The sequence below is a fragment of the Fulmarus glacialis genome, unplaced genomic scaffold (assembly GCF_000690835.1).
Source record: "Fulmarus glacialis isolate BGI_N327 unplaced genomic scaffold, ASM69083v1 scaffold10161, whole genome shotgun sequence".
Classification (NCBI taxonomy): Eukaryota; Metazoa; Chordata; class Aves; order Procellariiformes; family Procellariidae; genus Fulmarus; species Fulmarus glacialis.
In genome coordinates, this window is record NW_009193396.1 from 104,590 (window position 1) to 127,326 (window position 22,737).

A 22,737-nucleotide genomic window follows, 5' to 3' on the forward strand; every position below is an offset into this window, starting at 1 on the left:
TGATCTCATAGACAGATAGTACAACAAACTACTCAATACAATTATTTTAATATGATGGACAAAAATGTCCCAGTAAAGAAGTCCACTGCACAGAAGTCCCACCTGTAAGACAGCAACTGACTAGTATAATATATGCTAAACTACTGGAAACAGTCCTGGTACACAGTGTGTGCTTCAGCATGACAACGCCTGTATTATGTTCTGGGAAACTAAAGCATTCATGCCACTGTGATCAGTAAGGCTTACCAAAAGTAGGAAACAGGATACCTTCTCCAAAGTGGTTGACTTCAGTGGACAGTGAATTAGGGCTTTCAGAATGAAAATCATGAAAACAAAGTAGGCAACAACACTGTAGGAGTTACTGGAGCTACTACTGAAGTGTTGTTATACTTTTATGTAAGTTTAGGAAGTATTTGAATCACGGTGAGCCCTAGATTTCCAATTAACTTTTATTTGTCTTTCTTAATGCACAGGAAATCATTAGTTCTACAGTTGTAATTTCCCTCCACTGAGAGCTTTGGCTTTTAATAATTAAAAACTATTAGTATGCAACTTCACACTCACTAGCCTCAACTAATGAACCTACCCTACTCTAAGTGCCTAGAAAAAAGTCTATGCAACAATTAAATGGGAAGAAAACTCCAGACAAGTCTTGGATTCTTGATTCACAGAAAAAGTCAAGTGTGGTTCCAAGTCAGGAAACCTCTCAAGTTCAGATGTGGTACTGGGTTAGAATGATGTCTTGACTCCGTTTTGGGCTAAAAAAGGTATTTGCTGGTCAAATGAACCTTTGTCTAAAAAACTTCAACATGAAGAATCTCCCAGGCATTCTCAGATGTGTAAACCTTAGTAATACACTGCGAACAGATAAAGATACTTCACTGTTTCTTTCCTCAGAAACACTTCATAATCTAAATAGTCATTGTATACAAAGATTAGGAAGCTTAAATTATTGTAACATATTTGAACTTAAAAGTGATTTCAGTTATAAAGTTTATTTCTATATGTAACAGCATACAGCACAATAGGAAACCCTACTCAGGAAATCATTCAAGCTGTGGTTAAAATAGTAAGTTCTAATTAGCATGGTCACCCATGGTAAAAGTGCACGCGGTGGAGTGGCAAATGCACGTTTATTTTATTTTGTGTAGAATCAATTTTCTTCTGGATAAAAGATTACAGAAGCTACAGCCATATACACACCTATATGTATATATGTGCATGCACATATTATACATAAAATGCACACATTTTATATGACCTTAAAAGCATTTCAAAGACCCTCAAATTATACATACTTGATTTTCCACATCCTCAACTTCAGTAAAGCATTTTTTGCCGAACATTTGAAATTAACACAATTTCTACTCTGCCAAATTTCCTAGAAGCAGTTAGAAAACTTCTGTTCGGGAACTTCTGCAACTCTCCTATTCCTTCAGGATATCACTGAAGTAGAGAGTTGTGGTGTCCGATCAAATTTTTCAAACACTTATGTACTCATCCAATCTGTAATTCAGATAAAGATGAGAAAATATCCCTGTACACCTTATCATTCAGATTAGGAAAACTGCAGGTTTGGATATTTTGTGTGTGGTGACTAACAGCTCAAAAGAAAAAAACTTCTAAGCATTCTCATTAAACACTTAATTAGAATAATTTGACGATGTGGCACTCAAATGAGAATTATTTTTTCTGTGATACAATGCAGAGCAGAATGCATGTCTTGATGCAAAATTAAAAGATTGTTTTACTGTGTTATCCAACACTTGTGTATACACTGTCCTACTTAAGGTCAATAAAGATATAGTGAACCACTGTCATTATTCTAACAATATTTATCATCATGCTTTTAAAATCTAAAATAATTTGAAAAATTCAGAGATGCTTTGAAGAAGCATGCGTTTCCCTTGCAAGAGTATTGCACTTATATTCCACTCTTCATGTACTGATAACAAGAGCTTTATTATTAGGATGAAAATTAGGTATCAAGTCTATTTCATACCTGCAATACTGACTGTACTCCAGCTCGTACATTTTGCTCTTCAGAATCAATTTCAGACATTTTATGCAAGGTGTCTTCATAACAGCCATTTCTTGCCCAGTTTGAATTTCTAACGTGACTGGAGTTCATCCCTTTTTCCTGAAAAAAATTTTTTTTCTTAAAATCCCATGGATTTTTAGACAGATATTTTGGTTTTATATTAAAGGAAAAAGGATATAATAGATATTAAATAATAAACAATGGTAGACAGATGTTTAAGATGCATCTTAAAGGCACAACTATATTTTAAGAAGTTCGTAACAATTATCTTGAAGTATCTGGATGAAATAACTACCATTTTCCTCATCCTTGTATTTGTATATAGTTTTTACACAGCTGAAGGTTGGTATACTGTATAATCCACATCTTGACAACAGTTCATAAAACTATAGGAAATTTTAAATTGAACTAAACATATCAAAAATCTACAGATAATGGATCAAATTGGTAGCCCATTCATGCATTGTTTAATTACCATTGATTTTCCCCAACAGATGCTCTGACATCAAAGTAAACCACATACAATCCGTCGAGGAGGGCACCTCTCTGTCTACTAGCGTACCCAAAAGATGCACAAATATTAACCAACAATATTTTACCTCTTCTCTTTCTTTTGCTTTCTCTGATGAATTGTGGTCAACAACACTTTCATCACAATCTAAAGTTGTGCAATGCATTATTTCTTCAGGTTCTTTCATAAATAAAGGCTTGTCTTCTTGCTGAATCCATTCCTGATACACCTTTACCACTTTCCTCATGGCAGCTGCTTCACATATTGGCAACAGAAATGCCTGTGAGTAGAAAAAGAAACAAACAAAAACCCAGTTACAATACTTGAAATCAAGTTGGGCTCTATAATATACAGGTTCTAAGGGATAAGGAGGGAAAAAAAAATACAGCCACCGTAGGATCGTAACAAATAAATTACTCCTGAACCTAAATGTTTGCTTACTTTCTTCATCTGTAAACTAAAAACATGAAAAAAATGTCTTAACAAGAAAACTTGTCGAGAAAGTACTCCGAAAACTTCACTGCCAAAGACAGAGATATGAGAATCCATACAGGCATATCTACTCAACACCTAGCCTGCTGAAATTAAGCCTCACACGCTCATTAAAAGTATGCAAAACGAATGAGCAGAAGTTTCTATTACAACTTCAGAGGACTTGGAAGAGTGGAGTTAATCAGTTCTAAATGACTAACAAAAATTCAAGTGACATACATTACTGGTAGCCATGTATCTTATTTTTAGCTAAATGAGATTTTACAAAACAGTATCCTTATAAAAAATGACTCCCTGAAAAGACTTTACGATTATTGTTTCAAAAAATTGTGCATTTGAGTCAGCTTGATGGCTGATTAGTGCCCTCTTCAGGAAGTTTTCTCTATCTGCTGTGCTGGTTAACAACTAGTCACAGATCAGAAACTTTTAACATTAGGCAGGTTTTAACTAACTATGAATACATTTACCAAAGACGACGATGCCCTAATTGCATTTAAAAAAGAACAGATAAACTACACTAACACATATTTTTATGGAGTCCGTGGTGTGAATGTTGAAAACTCATTGCCCATGTCTTTAAGGAGTGCCCACTTGACACAAGCAGTATGTTGTCTCTCTGGAAATGGACATTTCATAGCAGCGTCGCACTAAAAAGAATTTTGCTGTGTATTACAAATTCAACTGACAAGTTCATCAGTCACACACTAGCACTCATCAAGTCTAATAGTCTTCTGCAAGCTCATATACATTTTTTGTACCCTGGAGTCTAAAATGCATAAAACTTTTTCCACAGACAATCTTCCCACCATTCAGTAGAACTGAAACCTCCTCCTGACTGGAATAACTTAGCCCTAATGTTTTAGAAACATTACAAACATCTGGCATATTAGAAATGAACTTACACTGAAAACTTCTGTCTAAACAATGACTTAAATGAGATCTCATAACCACACATGAAATCCAAATAATCTACATAACTCACAGAGTGGCTTGTGAAAAGAACAAAGAAAATTGCCTTTGCTGTCTCTTTTACTGGGTGTGGCACTTTCTAAATAGACCATCAATAATTTAACTCTACATCCAATGTCTCAGACTCCGTAAGACCTTGAGCAGCAGCTGAATTTGGGTAACTCTTATCTCCTTCAGTAATGTGTCCAAGCTCTTCAACACATTGGATGTGGCTAAGCTTCTGACATTTATTTGCCTCATTTGAAAATATCCATTTCATCCAGATACACTGGAGTTTTAAAATGTTTAGTTTTCTGCTGTTTAAAGCCATTAGTGTCATGCATTTCAGTTGAAACTTAGTATATTTTTCTTTACTATTATTCAGAAAAATCTCTTCATCTTTTGACCTATAGCATGGGGCATAAAGAATGTCTGTCTTGTTTTATTCTCCCACATTGAACTCAAAGTTATGTATTTTCACATTAAAATAGAGACTCCGTATTCTGGCATATGTTCTCAGTTTAAATTTGTTTAATAGTTTCCAGTTGAGAAACACTATTTTGAGTATGCTCAGCTAACATTTCTGGTTGCAGTAAAATGAGAAGCAAAAGCTGTTACCTTCTATAGCCATCTGTCCCACTCTTCTGATGAACACTATCAAGGGTAAGGACATTCGATTGCTTCTAAACCAGCTCTTTAACAGCTGCAGACTCCCACTGGAGGCTTATTTAACATGCTTGGTTGTGAGCTCTAATAGCTTCGGGATTGATGTATAAAAAGATCAAACATTCCTGTCTATGGGGAACTGTAAAGTCTAAGTTAAATGTTGTCAAACCGGTTATTAAAGAAATAAAATTAGAAAAATCAGGAACCGGGGATATTCTACACAGAAAATATTTCAGAATTTTAACTTTTCAATTCTTAAACCTTAAAGGCAAGATGACAGAAAAAACCCATACATTTGTATAATGTTCTGCTTAGCAAATGCTCTTGAAAGAAAACCATGACATAATGATCATTTACAATATAATAATCTAGATTCTTGCATTCTAAAGAGGGTTCTTTACCTGTCGAAAAATCTCAGTTAGAAAATTAACATTGCTTCTTTTAGAAGAAAAAACTTTCCGGACAATTTCAATATCGGTTAAATGGTCTTCATCAATACTGCAGAGGCTGGAAGAACTTGGTTCTCTCTCTGTTAGAGTACTTGTATTAGAATGAGATTGTTCCGGCTCTGCATTTCTATCCTGTTTATCCGTACTGTCATTTTTGCTGTCCTCCCTTGAAGCCATGCTAGCAGCTGCTCTCTGAAACAAAAATTAAAGAATATTTCATAGCTCATTTTTAGTACAATTGAACAGTACAATTTAAGTTATACAACAGTAGAATTTAAAACAGTACAAAGAATTCAGGAAAAAACCCAAAGATACGATTCACTGCATTTCAAGGCTTCTTACGTCCATTTGATTAAAAACAAAATAGCAGAATTTGAAAAAAAAGCAGCAGCATAGCGAGTCCTTTTAAAGTGAATTCATAAGCAGAAAATTTGTTTAGAATTCCTTTTTTAATTCTTCATTAGCTGTAATTACAGAGGAGTGCACACTGCTGACATAACAATTAAGACAAAAACATGAAAACAAACACTTTTTTTAAATATTTGCTTTTACCTGAATATTCTTTGGCACATTTTCTCCTTCCATCCCGGGAATATGAGGTCCTGTATGAGGTTTTGGCTCAAGCCAGAAAGACACCAACCATCGAATGACAATTACACGACCCTTAATAAAAGGTTCCTTTGTGCAATATATTGCCTCATTGGTTTCAGCATCTTTCTTAACCATTACATAGTGTGGCTTTGGTCTCATTTGTGGTATATCTGTAAGGAAACACAACATCTTAAAAATATGTGCAGAGAGAAAGTTCTATATAAGAAAGAAATCCTAAAACCATAACCAATACACGTGAACTTTCAGAGGTGCTATTTTTTCATATTCATCCCAAGATGTGCCAAAACGGACGTGATAGAGAAAATTTCAAGACTAGACTATAAGACATCAAAAGGCTGTAATTTTCTCCTGGAGGGAGATAATATCGCTGGTTCAATAGACAGCAACTTGTTTCTGCTATGCAAAACCTTTAATTTTTCATCTGAAAGTGATTTCTATAGCCTTACACCTTTGCTTGCATTTTTTTTCTAAACAAGTAAACACATTTCTTTTCACCGTTTTCAGCTTTTTTTAAGCTACATGCTATACTCAGTATTTAAAGATAAACTTCAGCAAACTCACTACTTCACACTTTCATTGAAAACTACAAAGGAGTTCTCAGTAGCAAAATAACTGCTAAGCAGCCTAGAATATGGCCTATGTAAGAAAACTATTTTCATATGGAATTAAGATACTGTCAAATTTCTTAATTTTTAAAGAAGTGTTTATAGTTGTTTAGGTTACTAAGCAACAATTTATGTAACTCATACCATTTTACAGCCTTTTAAGACTCCTATATGTCGCTTATCCCCTACTATCAAACCTACTGGGAAAAGCACATGCAGTCCAGATGCAAGGGATCACCACATTTCCTAATGCATTCCTAGAAAGAACTCTATGTTGGTCTGCAGCAATCCACAATAAAGCAATACAATTAGCAATAAGGGTCATCAGTTCTTTACTGACACAGATCCCAACATCTAATCACGGCTACAATGGGAGAGCTTTAATTCCAAACTGTATTCTAATAGCAGCTGCAATAAACACTGCCTCTTCTGGCCCTGCAATAGGTGAAAGATGAATAAAACAGAGAGAAATCCTGCTCCAAAGCCACGAGAGTTTCACTGCTTCATCTAATGCCACATCTGCACTAGTTAATTTTGCTGGACTTTGCTGCCAGAGCAAGGGCACATGCATCTTCCTATGACTTAGCTGAAAGATGATTCTGTGGCAATGGCTTCTGTACTAGCTTGCAGGGAATGTAATGAATGATGCCCAGCAGCAGGCCAACTGGCAGAAACTGTGGTTATTGGGGTCTATAACCTAAAAATCCATTTTCTCCATCCCACGTTCTACACAATGGTCCAGAACTGTTTAGTTCTTCTGGTTCTCTACTGTGCTAGTGACAAAGATGCTGACAGTGTCATCAGTATTCCTGAATCTGCTTCAGAAAAAATTGACAGTCCTTAATAACTCAATGCGGATGGAATTGACATATGTGGTAAAAATGTTACAAAGATTGGGGCAGGGACACACGGACAGACAGTTTTTAAACTGTGCATAATGCACATTTCTGCAGGGACAAATATCAACAGCCCAGTTCAACTCTAGCCATGTATCAGCCAACTCAACACTGCAAAATGTCATTTCTGGGTTTCACAAGCCAGGACAGGGTACAGAACAGTTCTGCAATACCAATCATCAACCTGAAGCAGCTACAAAACTTTCAGGTGCAAGTGACATTTCTCTGGGAGCGGTGTCCCAAATCTATTCCTAGTTCTAGAAGGGCAAGTATGAGATCTGCTCTGATACAAAAAGTAGATGAAAATTTGTCTGAGGACTGATTTTGACATGTGCTGTCAGAACACACCCTGCTGCTGGTGTTTCAGTATCACAATTTTCATCTGGTGACAGCACACACAAAAAAAACCCCAAAACCAACAAGAAACAAGAAGGAGAAGGCATGAAAAATGATGGTCCTATTCAGATATGGAGAGTGATAGATTGGACAGAGATGGTATTTCAGTACTGCCTCAACTTTTCTATAGCTTGCGGTGCATGAGTAAGAGAGACGTTCCATGGTTTTACAGGCCAGAAGGCAGTTCAAAGATACTAATGGTGGGAGTCAAAGAAGATGCAGATCAGTCATGCTGAAGAACATAAAGTTGCTCCCTGACTATATCTTCCTAATGCAAGGTCAAGAGTTGTTTTAAGGGACCCAGCATAACTTCTGCCAGGTTATGGTATCATAATCCCGGAGGAACAAATCTGGATAGCAGCGAAGAAATAATCAGCTACTATCTAGGCAATTAACTTATGACAGCCATATATACTTTTAGGCATTTGAAGTGAATACAGCCTACCTGTCAGACTGCTGTAAAGGTTTCCTTGTTAACGTTACAAATATGCAACACAACATCCAGCACCAGCATTGAGGATATCCAAGCTGTTATATCTCTGTGTCATTTCAACAGCCACATACAAAAGTAGTGATAAACTCATCATGATGCTGCTAAACTGAGGAATGTTTCCAGAACAGACTTTAAAGTTACATCCACTATTTTTAATGGAAGCATTATTTTTAGAGGAAAAAACTACGTGATTCTTGCACACCATCCACTAAGTAAGCAACAAATGCACAGACGACTTTTTAAAAAGCTTACAAAGAGTTTATTTACTGCAAATAAAAACCAGTACATTGTTCTCATTCTGTGGAAAACAGCAGGTTAGTAAAAAAATTAAAAATTAATATATCTTAAACAGAAGCATGTATAACAGCACAATCAGTAAAAAAAGGAAGCTAATGCCCGGTAGCGCAGTATTTAAAGATGCAAAAATCAGTTCTCTCTGGTATCTATTAGCATTTAGCAGGGCGTGAAGGCTGCAATACTGGCAGTATTTTCAAAAGGACAAGACATCCAGTAGACATGCAGTAAACATGTCTTTGCAGCACACTGTTTCCTTCTGTAGTTTCATGATATCCTCTCAGAACATCCTCTCTCTTTATTCCCTCTCAACTGTATTATGTGCTGCAGCTGCTTCTCAAATGTATCCTCCTTCAGTAATTTCTTTTATTTTTAATTTCTGTCCATCTTGGAAGTAGGTGTCAAGGCTCCAGGTGAGGACACTGACGTAAAACCAAAGCAAAACAGAAGCTTATTAGATTGGCTTAAATAGCACAAAAGGAAATATTCCCTTCCCCCTTCCCAAAGCTGTTTTGGGCTTTTCCCACCCCCCACCCTTGCCCCTCTGGGAACTTGATGTGAGCCAGTGCCAAAAAGGGCAGGAAGCTGTAGGTGGTGGAAGACATACACAGGGTAGAAAACGAAAAGGCTAGCTAAAACACAGTTATAATGGTGGACACTTGTAGTTTTGACCACGATTACTTTTTAAGGCAATAAAGGGTTCAGAAGGAATGAAGAGCTGCAGAGAGCTGTAGGACAGCCCACTTTATTGTTTCCCTGTAAATCAAGAAGCCCATCTAAATGGCTTGGAAATGGCACAGAAAGGCACATTACTATGATGGAAGAAACAAAACCCTTGGAATCTTACTGCCGTATCTGTAGTTCTTACTAAACAGTTTCTAAAGACTATCTTACAGCATCTAAACAGATGTTAAAATGACATTCAAAACAAAGCAATCTCATGGGCTCTTCTAAGCCTGTATTTCTCTTCTAAGCCTGTAACACTCAAGCCAGAATTTGGTGGAGGCACAATACTAGCTTCTTGTAACTGGAATGTTGGTGCTTGTTACTGTAACCAATACTTACCCAAAAATCTCCATTAACGGGGGGGAAAAAAAGAGAAAAAAAGATCTCATTCCAATATACTATCTCCAGTAAAGCCCTGTATCAATGTTTGCTTACTAAAACTACTGTTTTGATTTGTACCTCATGACTTCTCCTAAAACATTACACCACTAGCATAAGAACTGTTTTTAGTAGCAGGCTCAGTGCCCAAGTTTGCCCTGTTTTCTGCCTAAATGCTGTCAATTTTGACAGAACAGACACAGGATTATTTTCAAATAGGGTGGGAAGATGCACACCAAAGAAGAACTTCTTAGAGGAGAAAAGACTATTCTACTTACCAGTGTTTCTGTTGCTTTCATTACTGTATTCTTCCCAAAATCCTCATCATTGTTGCCGACTTCGCACACTTTAAGGCACTGACAGTGGTTTTGGAGATCTGTGCCCATTTCTTCTTCTTGTTCCCCATTGTCCTCTTCTTTACTAAGGCCTTGGAAGTTTCTTGTTTACGGTTCACAGAAAGAGACGACTAGAGTAAGACTTCTGTGAAAGACTCAACCAAGATCTTCATAGAAAGAGAAAATATTGTTTCCACATTTCTTGTTCAAGGATGTCAAGCAGCAGTAGGTTTGCTTTCTTAGCATTGCTTACCATCCCTCTTGTAGCTATTTTATCACTGAACCTCTTCAGTATCTTCACACAACTCTTGTTCTGCTGTTGCTTATGGCTGGATTTATATTGCTTCTTCTCCCCTAGATGAGAAGGTCCACTGTTTGTCTTTCGCAGGAGAACATGGTTTTGAAACATCCATCTCTGAAGAAAGCCACAATCCAAATACATGTACATGGACTGGCAGAAACTAAGACCTTTTCAACAAACTTCCCTGACAGCTTGATTTTAGAATATGAAATTGTGTCTGGAGATCACTACTAATCCTTGTGAGATGCTGCATCAACAGTGTGGTGCAGTGAGGTGTCCGTATTATTCAAGTAATGAAATGGCAGCTTAAAGCCTGTGTACATGGTATTGCTTTGCAAACAAGAGTCTTGAACTCTGTTGGCTTACAACCAACATGGGCATGGGTGCATGCAAACCTGAGCTAGCAAAACAAAGATTTGCAAACAACTTTCTAGTTTAGAATGGGCTAAAAACCTCTGAGCAACACTCTAGTTAGGTTTGCTTAACAAACACCTAAAATTCCACTCTCTATATGGAAAGATACATTCTAGCACCATCAGCTTTAAAGATTGTGTTAAACCCTGGCTTCCTCTTCCTACTGCAAGCTCTTGACAAAATACAGTTGACACAAAAACATAACTAACTTTGCCCTATCTGAACTACGAGCAAGTACCATACGATCCAAACACTATGATTCTGTACAGATAAAGCCAACATCCCCCAAAGAACAGCACACTAACACCTTTTATCTCAGCAGCAGTAGTTTCTCTTCAGAGCACAACTTGAATCAATAGCAGAGGTCACATTAAAGAACTGTTTTACAAGAACATTTAATTTACCTGAATCAGGTTAATATAGCAAGATTGACTCTAATGAAAGGGTCAGGTGCTTCCACGAACAGAGAATTTAAAACCTTGAACAGGAACTATGCATGACATGTTCTTTCATAAGAAATACTTTTGGAGAATGTTCTTTCTGGGCAACATGACTCAAGCAAAAAACTGCTTTGCTATACTCTCTATTAGAGAAAATGTAATGATTTTATCAGCTGTGTATACACTTACCAAGTATAGGGTTATACAAGCTGGTCTCCTTACAGATGTTTGGGAAAATAGAAGGTAAGTAGTATTTCTTAAAATTTGAGAATAAAAATGAAAATCCCTTTTCCTGGTTTTCCTTGTTCTTCCATTCTAAACTCTTAACCTTAAAAAAAGAAGTTGGGTAAAATAAACATCTAGAAGTAGAAGAGAAAGATGACTGATGAAATGGTTTCTTTGTAAGTTCTTTCTTTGGAACAAAATCATATGCATTTTAATAAAAACTTTTAGAAAAATGAAACAGAAACTAGGTAGGAAATGTCAATGAAACAAAGACTGTTCTCTTCCAAAACGTTGCTTCAAAATGAACTTAACAGATGAAATACTGAAACCAATAGAAATACATCTGCTTTTATGGTCATCTTGCCAAGTCAGGGAGTAAACCCAAGTTGATTGTTTTTAATAAAACTGTTTTTATATTTCAAAATGTTTTACAAGAAAAGGACAATTACCCATGCTACTCTGAACATTTGTTTAACTGTTTCTTTTAACACATTTCAACTAACAAGTGTCCATATATTCATTATAATAGGTACTTGGATTCATTTGTGTGGTTGGCAATATGAAACAAACAAATCTGTCAACCACAAGCAGCAGAAGATACAACTTCGAAGTTGAATTACACAAATCTACTTTCATGCATCATGTCTGCTAAGCCTTTATGAAACGTTTTCCTACTGAAAAGCATGGTAAGTTCTCCTTAATAATAAACCCAACATGCAGTTTCCATCTTTGTCCAGGCGAATCCATCCGCCTGCAGAGCTGGGTAATCTGCCAAGTCTACCGTAAATAAAATAAAGGAAGCTTTGCTTCCCTCTGCCCTCCCCCGCCCCCCCCCCCAAAAAAAAAAAAAAAATTAAAGTTATCATCATCTCCTAAAACTAAAGTCCCGGAAGGTACAGTTAAGATACCAACATGAGTCATGGCACCATCCCTCCAAGTTCTGGATAGTAAATACCTTGTTAGTCAGAAAAAAAAAAAACAAAAAAAACAAACAAAAAACCCCCACAAGCTCTTGCTAGGAAGCCATAACCTCGTGTCACGCTCTAAACACCCTGGAGCGTTTCTACTAACCAGGGCTTTCCAGTAGCTCAGAGTGTTTCCATTAAAGAATGGAGAGGCTGTATGGTTAATCTACTGTAACAGCAGAAATTCCAGAAAGATAGCTGGAGGAAAAATATGACCCTAAGCACAGACACTGGCACTCCCAGTCTTACAAACTGTTGAGTATGACCTCCTATTTCTATTTGGTTTTGTCAGCTAGCCCGAGTATAAACCTAGGAAAAAGGCCAGCAAAAGTCTGGGACTCGTTAAAAGCCTGTATCACAAAAATCCAATGCTTTCAGTTAGAAGTTTCCCCTTAGTTTGAAAAGCAAAGTCGCTGACCACCACAAAACCCACATAATAAAAGCGAGCCCAGTTGATCCTTCCACTGGTTGAAGGCAACAGGGCGGGGAGGGGGAGGTGAAAATGGGAAGGGAGCTGGAATCAGCATTGCTGGAAGTGACTGACAAGTCTTGTTTTTTCTCCATGCTGCAACCTGATGCAAGACCCTGTGGTAACAGGCCTATGAATCTTCACACAGAGGACAAGTGAAGATTTTCTAGGAGAATTTGCTTTTTAAGAAGGACACTTGAGGGAAGGGCAAGGGGGAGGAATGTTTAAAATATTTTTATACACATTTGCAGTGCTACTAGTAAATGTCTTCTTGTAATGGACAAACAGGTGTTAGTTGTTTCATACTTGTTTGCTTGAAAACTATAGAACATACCTGAATTACTATGTATTTCAAAAGTGCTTCTAAGAAATAGCTTGTTAAATCTTCTTGTCCTTTATCTCCTGATTGTGGAGGAACAAGTGGAGTGATTTCCTCTATAGTCACTTGAGCTATTTTAAAAAAAAAAAAAAAAAAAAAAAAAAAAATCTAAAAAAAAAAAAAAAAGTACATCTAACATTTAGACCATTTCTTGTCATGCATAAATTTCTACCAAGTTAGGAAAGTAGAAATGTACTGGGGTAAGCAGAGACAGTTACAGGCAAAACAATCCACCCATAGGTTAATGAAAACCAGGAAATTTTAGCTAATACACCACCATAGAACTAATTTCTTACATATATAAAAACACAACAGCTAATAACTAAGTTCTCCCTATGCACCTTGGGAATCTACCTGCCAAGACCCAGTTTTTCCAAAAGGCATAATCCATTTCTTTTGGAATTTATGCAAACAATAGTGTAACATTTGTGTTGCACAAATGCCAAATTTTTACATTTCCCATTATCTTCTTCATTTAGCAGCTGATCAGTTACATTTGTGTTAAGTTTTACCAGTTCTATCCTTCCTTTGCCTCTACAGTGAAGCTACTTCAGAGTTTATTTTTATCTTGTTCCTTAGTCAGATGTTCCCATTTCACTCTCTGCACTCTGCATTTCTATGCTGCCTATATCCCCTTTAGATTTGTTCCTCCTTTCCCTCTCTAGAGATACAACACAAGATAACTCCAAAACAGGGCTTAAAGTATGTAGCAAACTTTTATCTGCAGAGCTATCCTGCCATGAAATTTGCCTGCTAAGTTTCAGTAAATTTAATTACCAGTCAAGGAGACACTGCTTGCTTCTACAAGCAATGCTTGTGTCAGCTCCAAAACATTGGGTGGAGGTGGAAAAAAGGCAACAGCACTTAATGTTCAGAGGAAAAAGTGGTTAGCTTCTTATTCAGATTTATGTGAATGCACAGTTTGCACTTATGACCCCATCCAATTGCAATTCATTAATAAATGAGCTTAAAATCATACTAACAGGAATAAATTGAGTTAGGAGGCAAGAGGCTCCCCAAAGTAACCAGTATCTGATACTTACTGCTAGAATGAACAGTGAAAGGAAAACTGTCATGAGAATCATCTTGAGAGAAAAATCACTCTATTGATTAGAGTCAAGATAATGATCTTCACATTTAAAAAAAAAAAAAATCTCAAAAGTATAAAAAGCTTATCTCAGAATGCTCAAGCCTTTCCACTGATGCAGATCTTTCTGAGCTCAGGTTTTGCAGTTTGCAAGGTCCAATTCTTTTGGAAGATTCTGAGCCACAAGAATATCACAGCTTTAATTGCCTGGTCATACACAGACACAGCAGGAAGATCAACCATTTGGGTTTATGCATTGCCCTAACAACCACTCATTCTCTTGAAGGCCATATCAGAAATTGCTTTGCATAGCTTGCTCTCTAGAGTATGGCCAAAGCCAGCGCAAATATTCAACACAAGCAGAATCTGCCTGTGCAAGTTTGCAGTCGATGCAGCATCTGCTTGTAATTCTTAAGAAGAATTACATAAAATTGGTCAGTTTATTTTCACCCGCTATGTGTTAAGCTACTATAGCCATACTTATAAAAAAAACACAAAACAAAACAAAAAACAACCCACCCTGAAAAACAACAAAAAAAGACAAAGTTACTATTTGAAGAAGACCTGATAAACTGCCAAGAAACTCATTAACAGCTCCATAATCTCCCTGGGTACATATGTGTGTTAGTTCTTTGTTACTTCAAATTGCCTTTTCTGTGCTGAGAATTGAATTATGTATAGAATTGGGTAATATTACCAAAATACTTACTTTCTTGAACATTAAGTGGAGGGTTAATGAGATTATCTAGTGTTCGGGGGCCATATTCAGACTGTGGTGATGAAAATCCAGGAATCAAGCAAGAAAACATCCATAACTGTTCTTTACTACAGTTATTTTGAAGTGCTTGCAGCCACAAAAGGAAGAGACGCACGCCCTCTCGCCGTATCTTAAAGGAAAAAAAAGGAACAAGTTAACTTGTCCCAGAACATTCAAAAGCATTTCCATTTGTCCTGGAGGGAAAAGAAAGGGAGTAGTAGAAAAGGTGAGAATAGACAGACAGTATGACCACCAGCAATCAGCAGAGCCAAGCTAGCGCATCTGCTGCTCCTTCTGAAATGCAAAGACAACCCTGGCACCTTTGCTGCTGTTTGCCTCACAGAATCTGTTTCACAGGGTTTTCTCTGAAAGAAGAGGAAGAAAACCAACATGTCTAGTCACTTGCTTAACTACAGCACTGCAAGACACCATGTGAATTTTTGAGAAAATACAAAGACCGTCACAAAATTTCTAAATGTGTTCGTGAATTATAACCACAGAGTAAACTTTTTGCAGCAGAAAAACCCGTTCTACCCGCTTCCATTCCTTCTTCAAGAAAGGCGATGTCCTAGAGCAGTTCCCTCCTGGCTCTCACACTGGAGAATTTCAGCACCAGCCAAGCCTGCGGATAGTTTATAGAGTGGCATGGTTGTTTGCTGCAGTACCAGAACTACACGTTACACTTGGGTGGCTTTTGTCCCATGGTCAACCATTATTACACCACCCATCAACAGGTCTCTCTGGCGCAGATAATCTTCCACTTCCAAGACAGCCTGAGCCCCAAAACCAGCTTCCTTGTCCCTAACAATGAATGGTTAAGGCTTACTTCTGCTTCAATGCAAAATCCTTCATACCATTTGCGCACATTCTTAACTTAGCTACTCTATATAAACACATTACTACTGTGAGTAGTTCTACTGAGGTAAAGCTGATGATTTGAAGTCATTCTTTCATGACACACAAGTCATGATCTGGTTCTCATTCCTGTGCATTTACCATAAAAATTCGCCCTTATATTCTTATTTGTATTTTTAAGTATTTTAGACAAACGTAGTATGCAACTTTTTCTAATACCTTTAATGAATTTCCAGTGTGAAGAAGCTTCTTTAAAATCAACCCTAAAGAGAAGAAAAAAAAATTTTTGTTTCTTTGTTCTTTATTAAGTAAAATGTCAGAGTTCTCGGTCAGACTTGATAGTAACTTTTAAACAAGTCCTTGGCAATCTCCAGTTTAATCTTGGTGAACTTGATATCCTCAGGCAACTCTCTCAATGCCAGAAGGAAAAAAAAGATCACCTTTCATAGCTTCCTCATAACCCATAACGTCTTTCCGCAAAGACTTTTTGGCATGTGTACGTCAAAAGTAAATGATTCTCAAGTCATTAATGAACATAATATCAGCATTCCCCATTTACAAATACAGACCTCACCCCAATTTTGAAATTTATTATTCAGAGAAAAAATTAGGAAAAAAAAAAATTACAAAGCAATTTTCCACCTGCCCTTGCTCTTTCTCAGGCACTGTTCTATTTCCAGATTTAATTCTATCTAGAAGAGCATTCATTACATTGGTGGGTTTTTTTGTTTGTTTTGGTTTGGTTTTTTTCCCTTCCTCTAGCTTGCAAGAGTTTCAAGACCATAATCCCTGTTATGTCACTTAAAGGTTAAGGAAATGAGTAGCACAAACCACTAACAGGTACTAATAAAAAATAAGATTTTAAAAAAAAAAAAAAAAAATCAACTTACCAATACTATGAAATTGCCATCTCTGATGAATCCTTTCTGGAAGGAGTTGCAAAATTTTCTACAAAAAACAGAACCCAAGGATCTATGTTGCAAATATTGCTCTCGGAAGACCAAAGACCACTTCCACAGAGGCCACAGATCAGAAGCTGAAGGGTTAACTCAGAAAATTTCCACACTGCTTTTCTTGGAAGCATTACTGTCCTTTCAAGATAACCCTATTCCTAAATCTAAGAAGCCCAAAGGCTCTGACAGACTGTCTGGCAAGTCCTGCATTGGAGACTTCAGATGCTACTGCAGTTTATCTGGCTCCACTGCCTCTCTGCTGGATATTGCTGCTTGTAGCATAGGGAGTGGAATGGGATGAGTATCTGTCTCAGTCGCTCCGATTCACAACAGGTTGTATTAGGTTATTCCACCTTTATAGTGGCTTAAGCTCAGCTGTGGGATGCTCAGCTGTCACCTTGCCTCTGTGGCACAAGCAAACATTTGCTTCAGCCTTCTCAACAGAGGGGTAATGAGCTACAGCAAAGCAATGAAGAAAAGACTTGATGCAATAATGGCCTAACACCTCTCCAGCTAGATTGGAGGATGACCTTCAGATGGTAAGAAACAGAGCACAGTCAGTGACAGAGGCATTTAAAAATCTATTACGTAGCATTTCAATGCTTATCTTAGAGGCATGAGCAACTTGTAAACAACCTGATTTCCCAAATGAATTCCTGGCTGTGGCCCTCCAGCAGCCTGTGTAACAGTTTCCAAAGCACAGGACACCTAATATCCCTTTATGTAGGAACTAGTGAACAAATGAACTAGCTCTCTTCAGATTCACTCTCCTTATAACAACTATCCCTACAATTTGAAGCACTAACGTACGTTACTAAAAAAAAAAAAAAAAAAAGCCTTGAATTTGTATTCAACCATGTGATAAGCATTCAGCAGCTTTCAATTTTACACATTTTTAAAAAACACAATCCTTGTTCTATAATTAGAAGCCTCCATCAAAAAGGAAAGACAAAAACTTTGTAAGCTATTTCTAAACTATAATCTCTGCTCAGAAATGTTCCGATGTCATTAAATTAGTTTCTAATTCATCTTAATTAAGTCAAGATATGCTTTTGGTAAGGATATTGTGAAACATTATTTTCAAATAATAAATCTTTTCAAAAATAAAAGGGATCTATAAAAACTAATTCTGCAGCAGTGATCTATTACGAGAAAAATCAGAGATAACATGCAATCAAAAGGTCAAAAAGATCACGACTAATCAGAGATCACGTTTATAAGAATTTCAGAGTGTATAACACATTGGAAGGGGGCGGGGGGAAACACTACCACCAAAAAGTAATGAACTATCTGCAGATGCAGAAAACATCTTTTTCCAGTTAAGACATCTTCCTGCAAAACTGCAAGTCAAATTCTTTTTCTTTTCACACAAAGCACATATATTCAACTCTAAGCAAAAGGAAAAAGGAATGCAGTTAAATGTAAAGCATATTTCCAGGCAACTGTAAAATAGCTATACTGTTATTATTTAACAGGACATAATTCAAAGCAAAAAACTCATACGGGAATATTCAAGTTATCTTACCTCAAAAATAAAAAGAATAGAATCTAATTCTTCTCTCTGAGACTTGTGACCTAGATGCAATTAAAAATAAATAGAAGATACACTTTCATTATCAAAACAAAAGGTAAAGAACACTGACAAAGATCCTTAGATGTGTAAAACAAAAACATGCATTTCTACAACCATAATTTTGAATTCCTTCTGCAAATAAAAAAAAAAGTATATTTCATAGTTATGGTTTAACTGTTACAGTTTGTATAACTTTCTATTATGGCATCAACAGCTGGTAGAGATTAAGTTACACCGTATCTTGTTAAACAGAACTTGGAATAATTCTGCAGAACACAAAAAGTACAACACCTTAAGAATCCTCACTTTGCAAAAAGGCAAAACCAGCCAGAGAATAAACTCTCCTTGCTCACCTCCACTGCATCCACCTCTAATTGCTCTGCCTCTATTTGCAAAGTTAGCGCTTATACATATTTCTGCACATCTAATGTTGCCATTTGTGACCACAGACACACGGCTTTACTTATAACACCCTGCTTTATTTTATAACAAAAACACAAGCACAAAGATAAAGTGTTCTATTTGAAATACTTACCTTTTTGTTTAAGACCTACTTCAATAGTCACAAAGTTTTCAAAGAACACATAATATATATGCGAGAAATGTAGGTCGAAAAACTGTTTGAGATCAATTGATTCTGCATTCTCTGAAAAATAGAACAGAACATTTTTTTTGTTTCTTTCAAATATTCAGAGTCAACCACTGCATACCATTATCCAGTAGTAAGAACTGAAGATATTTAGAAGACAAATTATTATTGGTAAAGAAGTTCTTGAACTTTTCATTCTTTTAAACTGAAGCTAATGAAGTTCAATATGGCATGCCATAAGTGCCTAGTGAATTTTAAAACAGGAAGCAGTGTCTTCTTGCATGCTCATTATTTGCATGACACTAATGCCTGCAAACGCCAGTCATGAACCAGAATTCCATCAGGACTAGCACTGTACAGATGAATGTTGTTTGAATTGTTAATTCAATAGAAATAAAGCTAATGATGCTTCCCAAACTCTACAACAGAAAGACCATCACTGCTGCCAACTGTAATTACTAGGCACAACTAAGCTTACTTAAGAAAGTGGGAGAAGGATGATAAGTGAGGACCACCTCTGCTCTGTATAGAAACAGGTTGGGAGGAAGCAAACAGCAGCACTGGATTCCCACTGCTGTCTCCTCACTCCCTCCAAGCTCCAACATGCACTTCCCTTTCCAGTCTGGCCCAGTCCCCCGTACTCCTTTGACTGCGTGGTCTCAGGAGATCAGAAGCTGGGACCTCGGGTATACCCTGAGGTGGAAACATCATTGTAGTGTAGAGGGATGTGCTTTCTTGTGCAGCCCAGGAAGGTTTCCAGACTCTCTTCCCACAACTCCCTAGATGGTTTTGTGCAAATCCTCAGTTAAAGAAATACATGATGATTTACCTAGATTAATTTTTAACTTGGTCGTTTTAATCAATTCTTTCAAGCCCTAGTACACACTAAACCAAAAGACGCTCCCCATCCTGTTATTTAACTACGTAAGACTAGACAAACCACGTGGAGAGAACAATAGTATGGAAGCACAGAGGAATAGGGAGACAGTATTTTAAAAAGCAAAACTCTCCCCTTTCAGAATATCGATGTGAAGCAAAAAAAACCAACCCCAAAACATGAAGAAAGGTGAGGCATATATTTCAGATATATCTTTTATAAGTCCCCTTCTAATTCTTTATTGGATCATAGTTTTTTAACATCAATCTTTATCATCTCACATGACTGGATATACAACTGGTAGAGTGCAAAGCACAGAAACAATCAATTGAAAGGATAGCCAAAAGCATGGCATATCTTCAATTCTGTTTTATTATGTAGTTCTAAAGGACTGTCAACTCAATTTTATCACAAATCTTGCTATAAATGTTTCCAATACATGTTCAATTTTTGCAGTATCACAGCATTCTGCCAACGTCTTGTATAATGACTGTAGTGGAGCCAGAGTGCTCTTGGAGAAGACAGTGCTATATTAACAGTTAAGATCAACTTTTAAAGCAAGACAGCTTAGCTAGCAATAAACTTAGCGGTGCAGAGTAGCAAGCGCGTGCCTGACCATCTACAGGATTACCAAACCTCCAGATTTGCAGAAACTGCTACACCACTTACAGATCAGCAGCTGAACTGCTAGAGCTTAGAGTCCGAAATACAAAAGTAAGGACAACCAAAACCAATTCCACTTTAAACAAACTAGACCACGATTTTCAGGAGGTCAGGGCAAGTACACAAGAAATGGAGCTATAACTAGAGCATAGGCACAACCATTATATCCATTTCCACTCATGCAGCAGAACCCTAAGCAAGTTCTAGACTATGGACAAGAAAATATAGCAAGAGGCAAATCTTGCGAAGGTTTTAAGACCGGAGGATTAAAGGGAAAAAGAAAGCAATGATTGAAACTTCCAGGAGAAAGGAGGGTGGCAGAAGATAATCTTTAAGCCCATACATTTAACTGCTGTATGGGAATTCCACACAGAAAGCAGTGGAACGGTTCACTTGATGTGAAGCAGCAGAAATAGTTCCAAGTACTAAAGAGATCAGAAGCAGTTAAACAAGCTCTCTGCCAGTCAACACACAGGAATGCTGCATTTTTTGCAGGCACATTAAATGTTTCATTTCCTGAAATAGGCCCTCATTCTCTCCCCAGACATGGGTCAACTCTGAAGCAGACAAATTAAAAAACCAAACAAAACTTACTCTTTAAAGACTCAATCTTAACACAACAGTTCATAATTTTTGGAGACACTATTCCTAGATTCTTCAGGAGGCAAACTAAAGGCTTGCCCAGCTAACCAGCTGAACAGTGATTCTCATTTTACCACATAATTACTGTGTGACACTTGCATACATACAACTGGCACTGCGGTAAGGCATTCTGCCTTTCCAGAGTTCTGTTGGGGGGCAGGAGAGGGAGATTTCAGAGGATGGTCTTTTTTTTATTATTTATTTTGTATTTCTTTATTTAAGAACAATATGGTGCCAATCACCTGAGAAAAGACTCAGAGGAGCATTGGTATTCCTGTATTATTATCATTAACACCCAATTAACACTAAAAGTATTCCTTCAGAATACAGCTATATTTTGGAAGAGTAGGATGAAAGTAAAAAATTCCTTGACTTTGCAACTTTTCTAGCAAATGCATTTCACCCTGATTTCTTCCTAAGATCACACTTGATAGCATAATCAAAAGCAAGTTTTTGGAATTCAAACCAAACAGTTAACAACTGAATTCTTGCAATAAATTCTATTGCTTCCAATGGAAGAAAATGAAAATATAACATTTTATTTAATGGGAATTTTGTCCTGGCATTACCTGAAAACAATACTTTTAAAAAACCTCACAAACTATTTCTGTTAATGCTGAAAAACAGCTTTCCTTCTAAGGGAGAGAAAACACACTTGTGCATCTGATAGGTTTGCCACCTAGAGCAAAAGATAGCATCGGCTCATCATCAAAGGACACCTACAGTGATTCGGTAAACCGCTGGTCCAGAAATTTGGAACCTTGCATTGGTCAAGGAGTTTGGAACTAATTACGCATGCCCTGACCAAGAATTATGGCAAGAAGGAGAAGGGGGAAAAAAGCAGATACAGCATGGAGATAATAACGTAGACCTGAGAAACATTTGATCTGGAAATCATCTAGTCTGGCCACCTGCATACATCATTCCATTTCACAGCTACCTCTATATTGAACACAATCCACATGACTAATACACGCGTGGAGAGATTATTGCTCTCCTTGATTAACATTAAAACTTCCAGCTATATGCTGCTGTTATAGCTTTCTTCATTAATTAAGGATCTGTTATTTTTTCCTAATGAAAATGTCTCTAAAACATTCAGTTCACCTTTGTCCTTGTGATCAACTAAAGATACAGCTCTTCTACAGTTCTCTCATCTTAAACCATTTTCTCCAATACTAGGTCATTTTCTCTTCTCTATGCTCTCCCAAAGTATCATGAATCCCGCATACAGAGGTAAAAATAATTTCCTCTACAAGGAGCATATGTATGTCCTTCTCACACAGCCTTGAACTGGGAATATGCAGGAAGTTGCTTGTCTGCTTTGGCTACTTAATCTTTTCTGCCTTTTTAAGAAGAGAGACATAGCCTTGTTCTTACATGAAGTGGGATTACATAAAAAACAGGCTTTCCTCCGTAATTTACAGTTCATTTATTTATTTATTTTTAAACAAAAGAACTTTGTATTCTCCTACCACAGATTCATGTAGCTAACAAAAACTAACGTATTCCTTGTGTTCTTGGTACTTATGCCCAGATTGGGAGGAGGGAAGGACTCAGAAATAGATCTGCACCATATAAAATAGTTAGAAAAGTTTCTCAGAATGGGAGAGGGGAAACAGGACATTATTGTATTCCAACAATGTAGAAATTAAAGCTTCTACTGTACAAAGCATAGTTCCAGTACACTAAAATCCAGATTTCCA

The 22,737-nt window shown here is 37.0% G+C and overlaps 1 protein-coding gene across 1 annotated transcript in view; it reads right to left on the reverse strand.

The window, feature by feature from the left end:
• RALGAPA1 (Ral GTPase activating protein, alpha subunit 1 (catalytic)) overlaps positions 1 to 18,906 on the reverse strand; it is a gene marked incomplete at its 5' end in the record, with an annotated part of 121,440 nt that extends 102,534 nt beyond the window's left edge. The window contains 11 exon segments of the mRNA XM_009587432.1: positions 2,003 to 2,140; positions 2,641 to 2,832; positions 5,060 to 5,299; positions 5,660 to 5,868; positions 11,187 to 11,325; positions 12,991 to 13,106; positions 14,832 to 15,009; positions 15,954 to 15,997; positions 16,625 to 16,682; positions 18,213 to 18,262; positions 18,796 to 18,906. Of these exon segments, the coding sequence (XP_009585727.1) occupies positions 2,003 to 2,140; positions 2,641 to 2,832; positions 5,060 to 5,299; positions 5,660 to 5,868; positions 11,187 to 11,325; positions 12,991 to 13,106; positions 14,832 to 15,009; positions 15,954 to 15,997; positions 16,625 to 16,682; positions 18,213 to 18,262; positions 18,796 to 18,906 (1,475 nt within the window).
• Between the last annotated feature and the right edge of the window lie 3,831 nt (positions 18,907 to 22,737).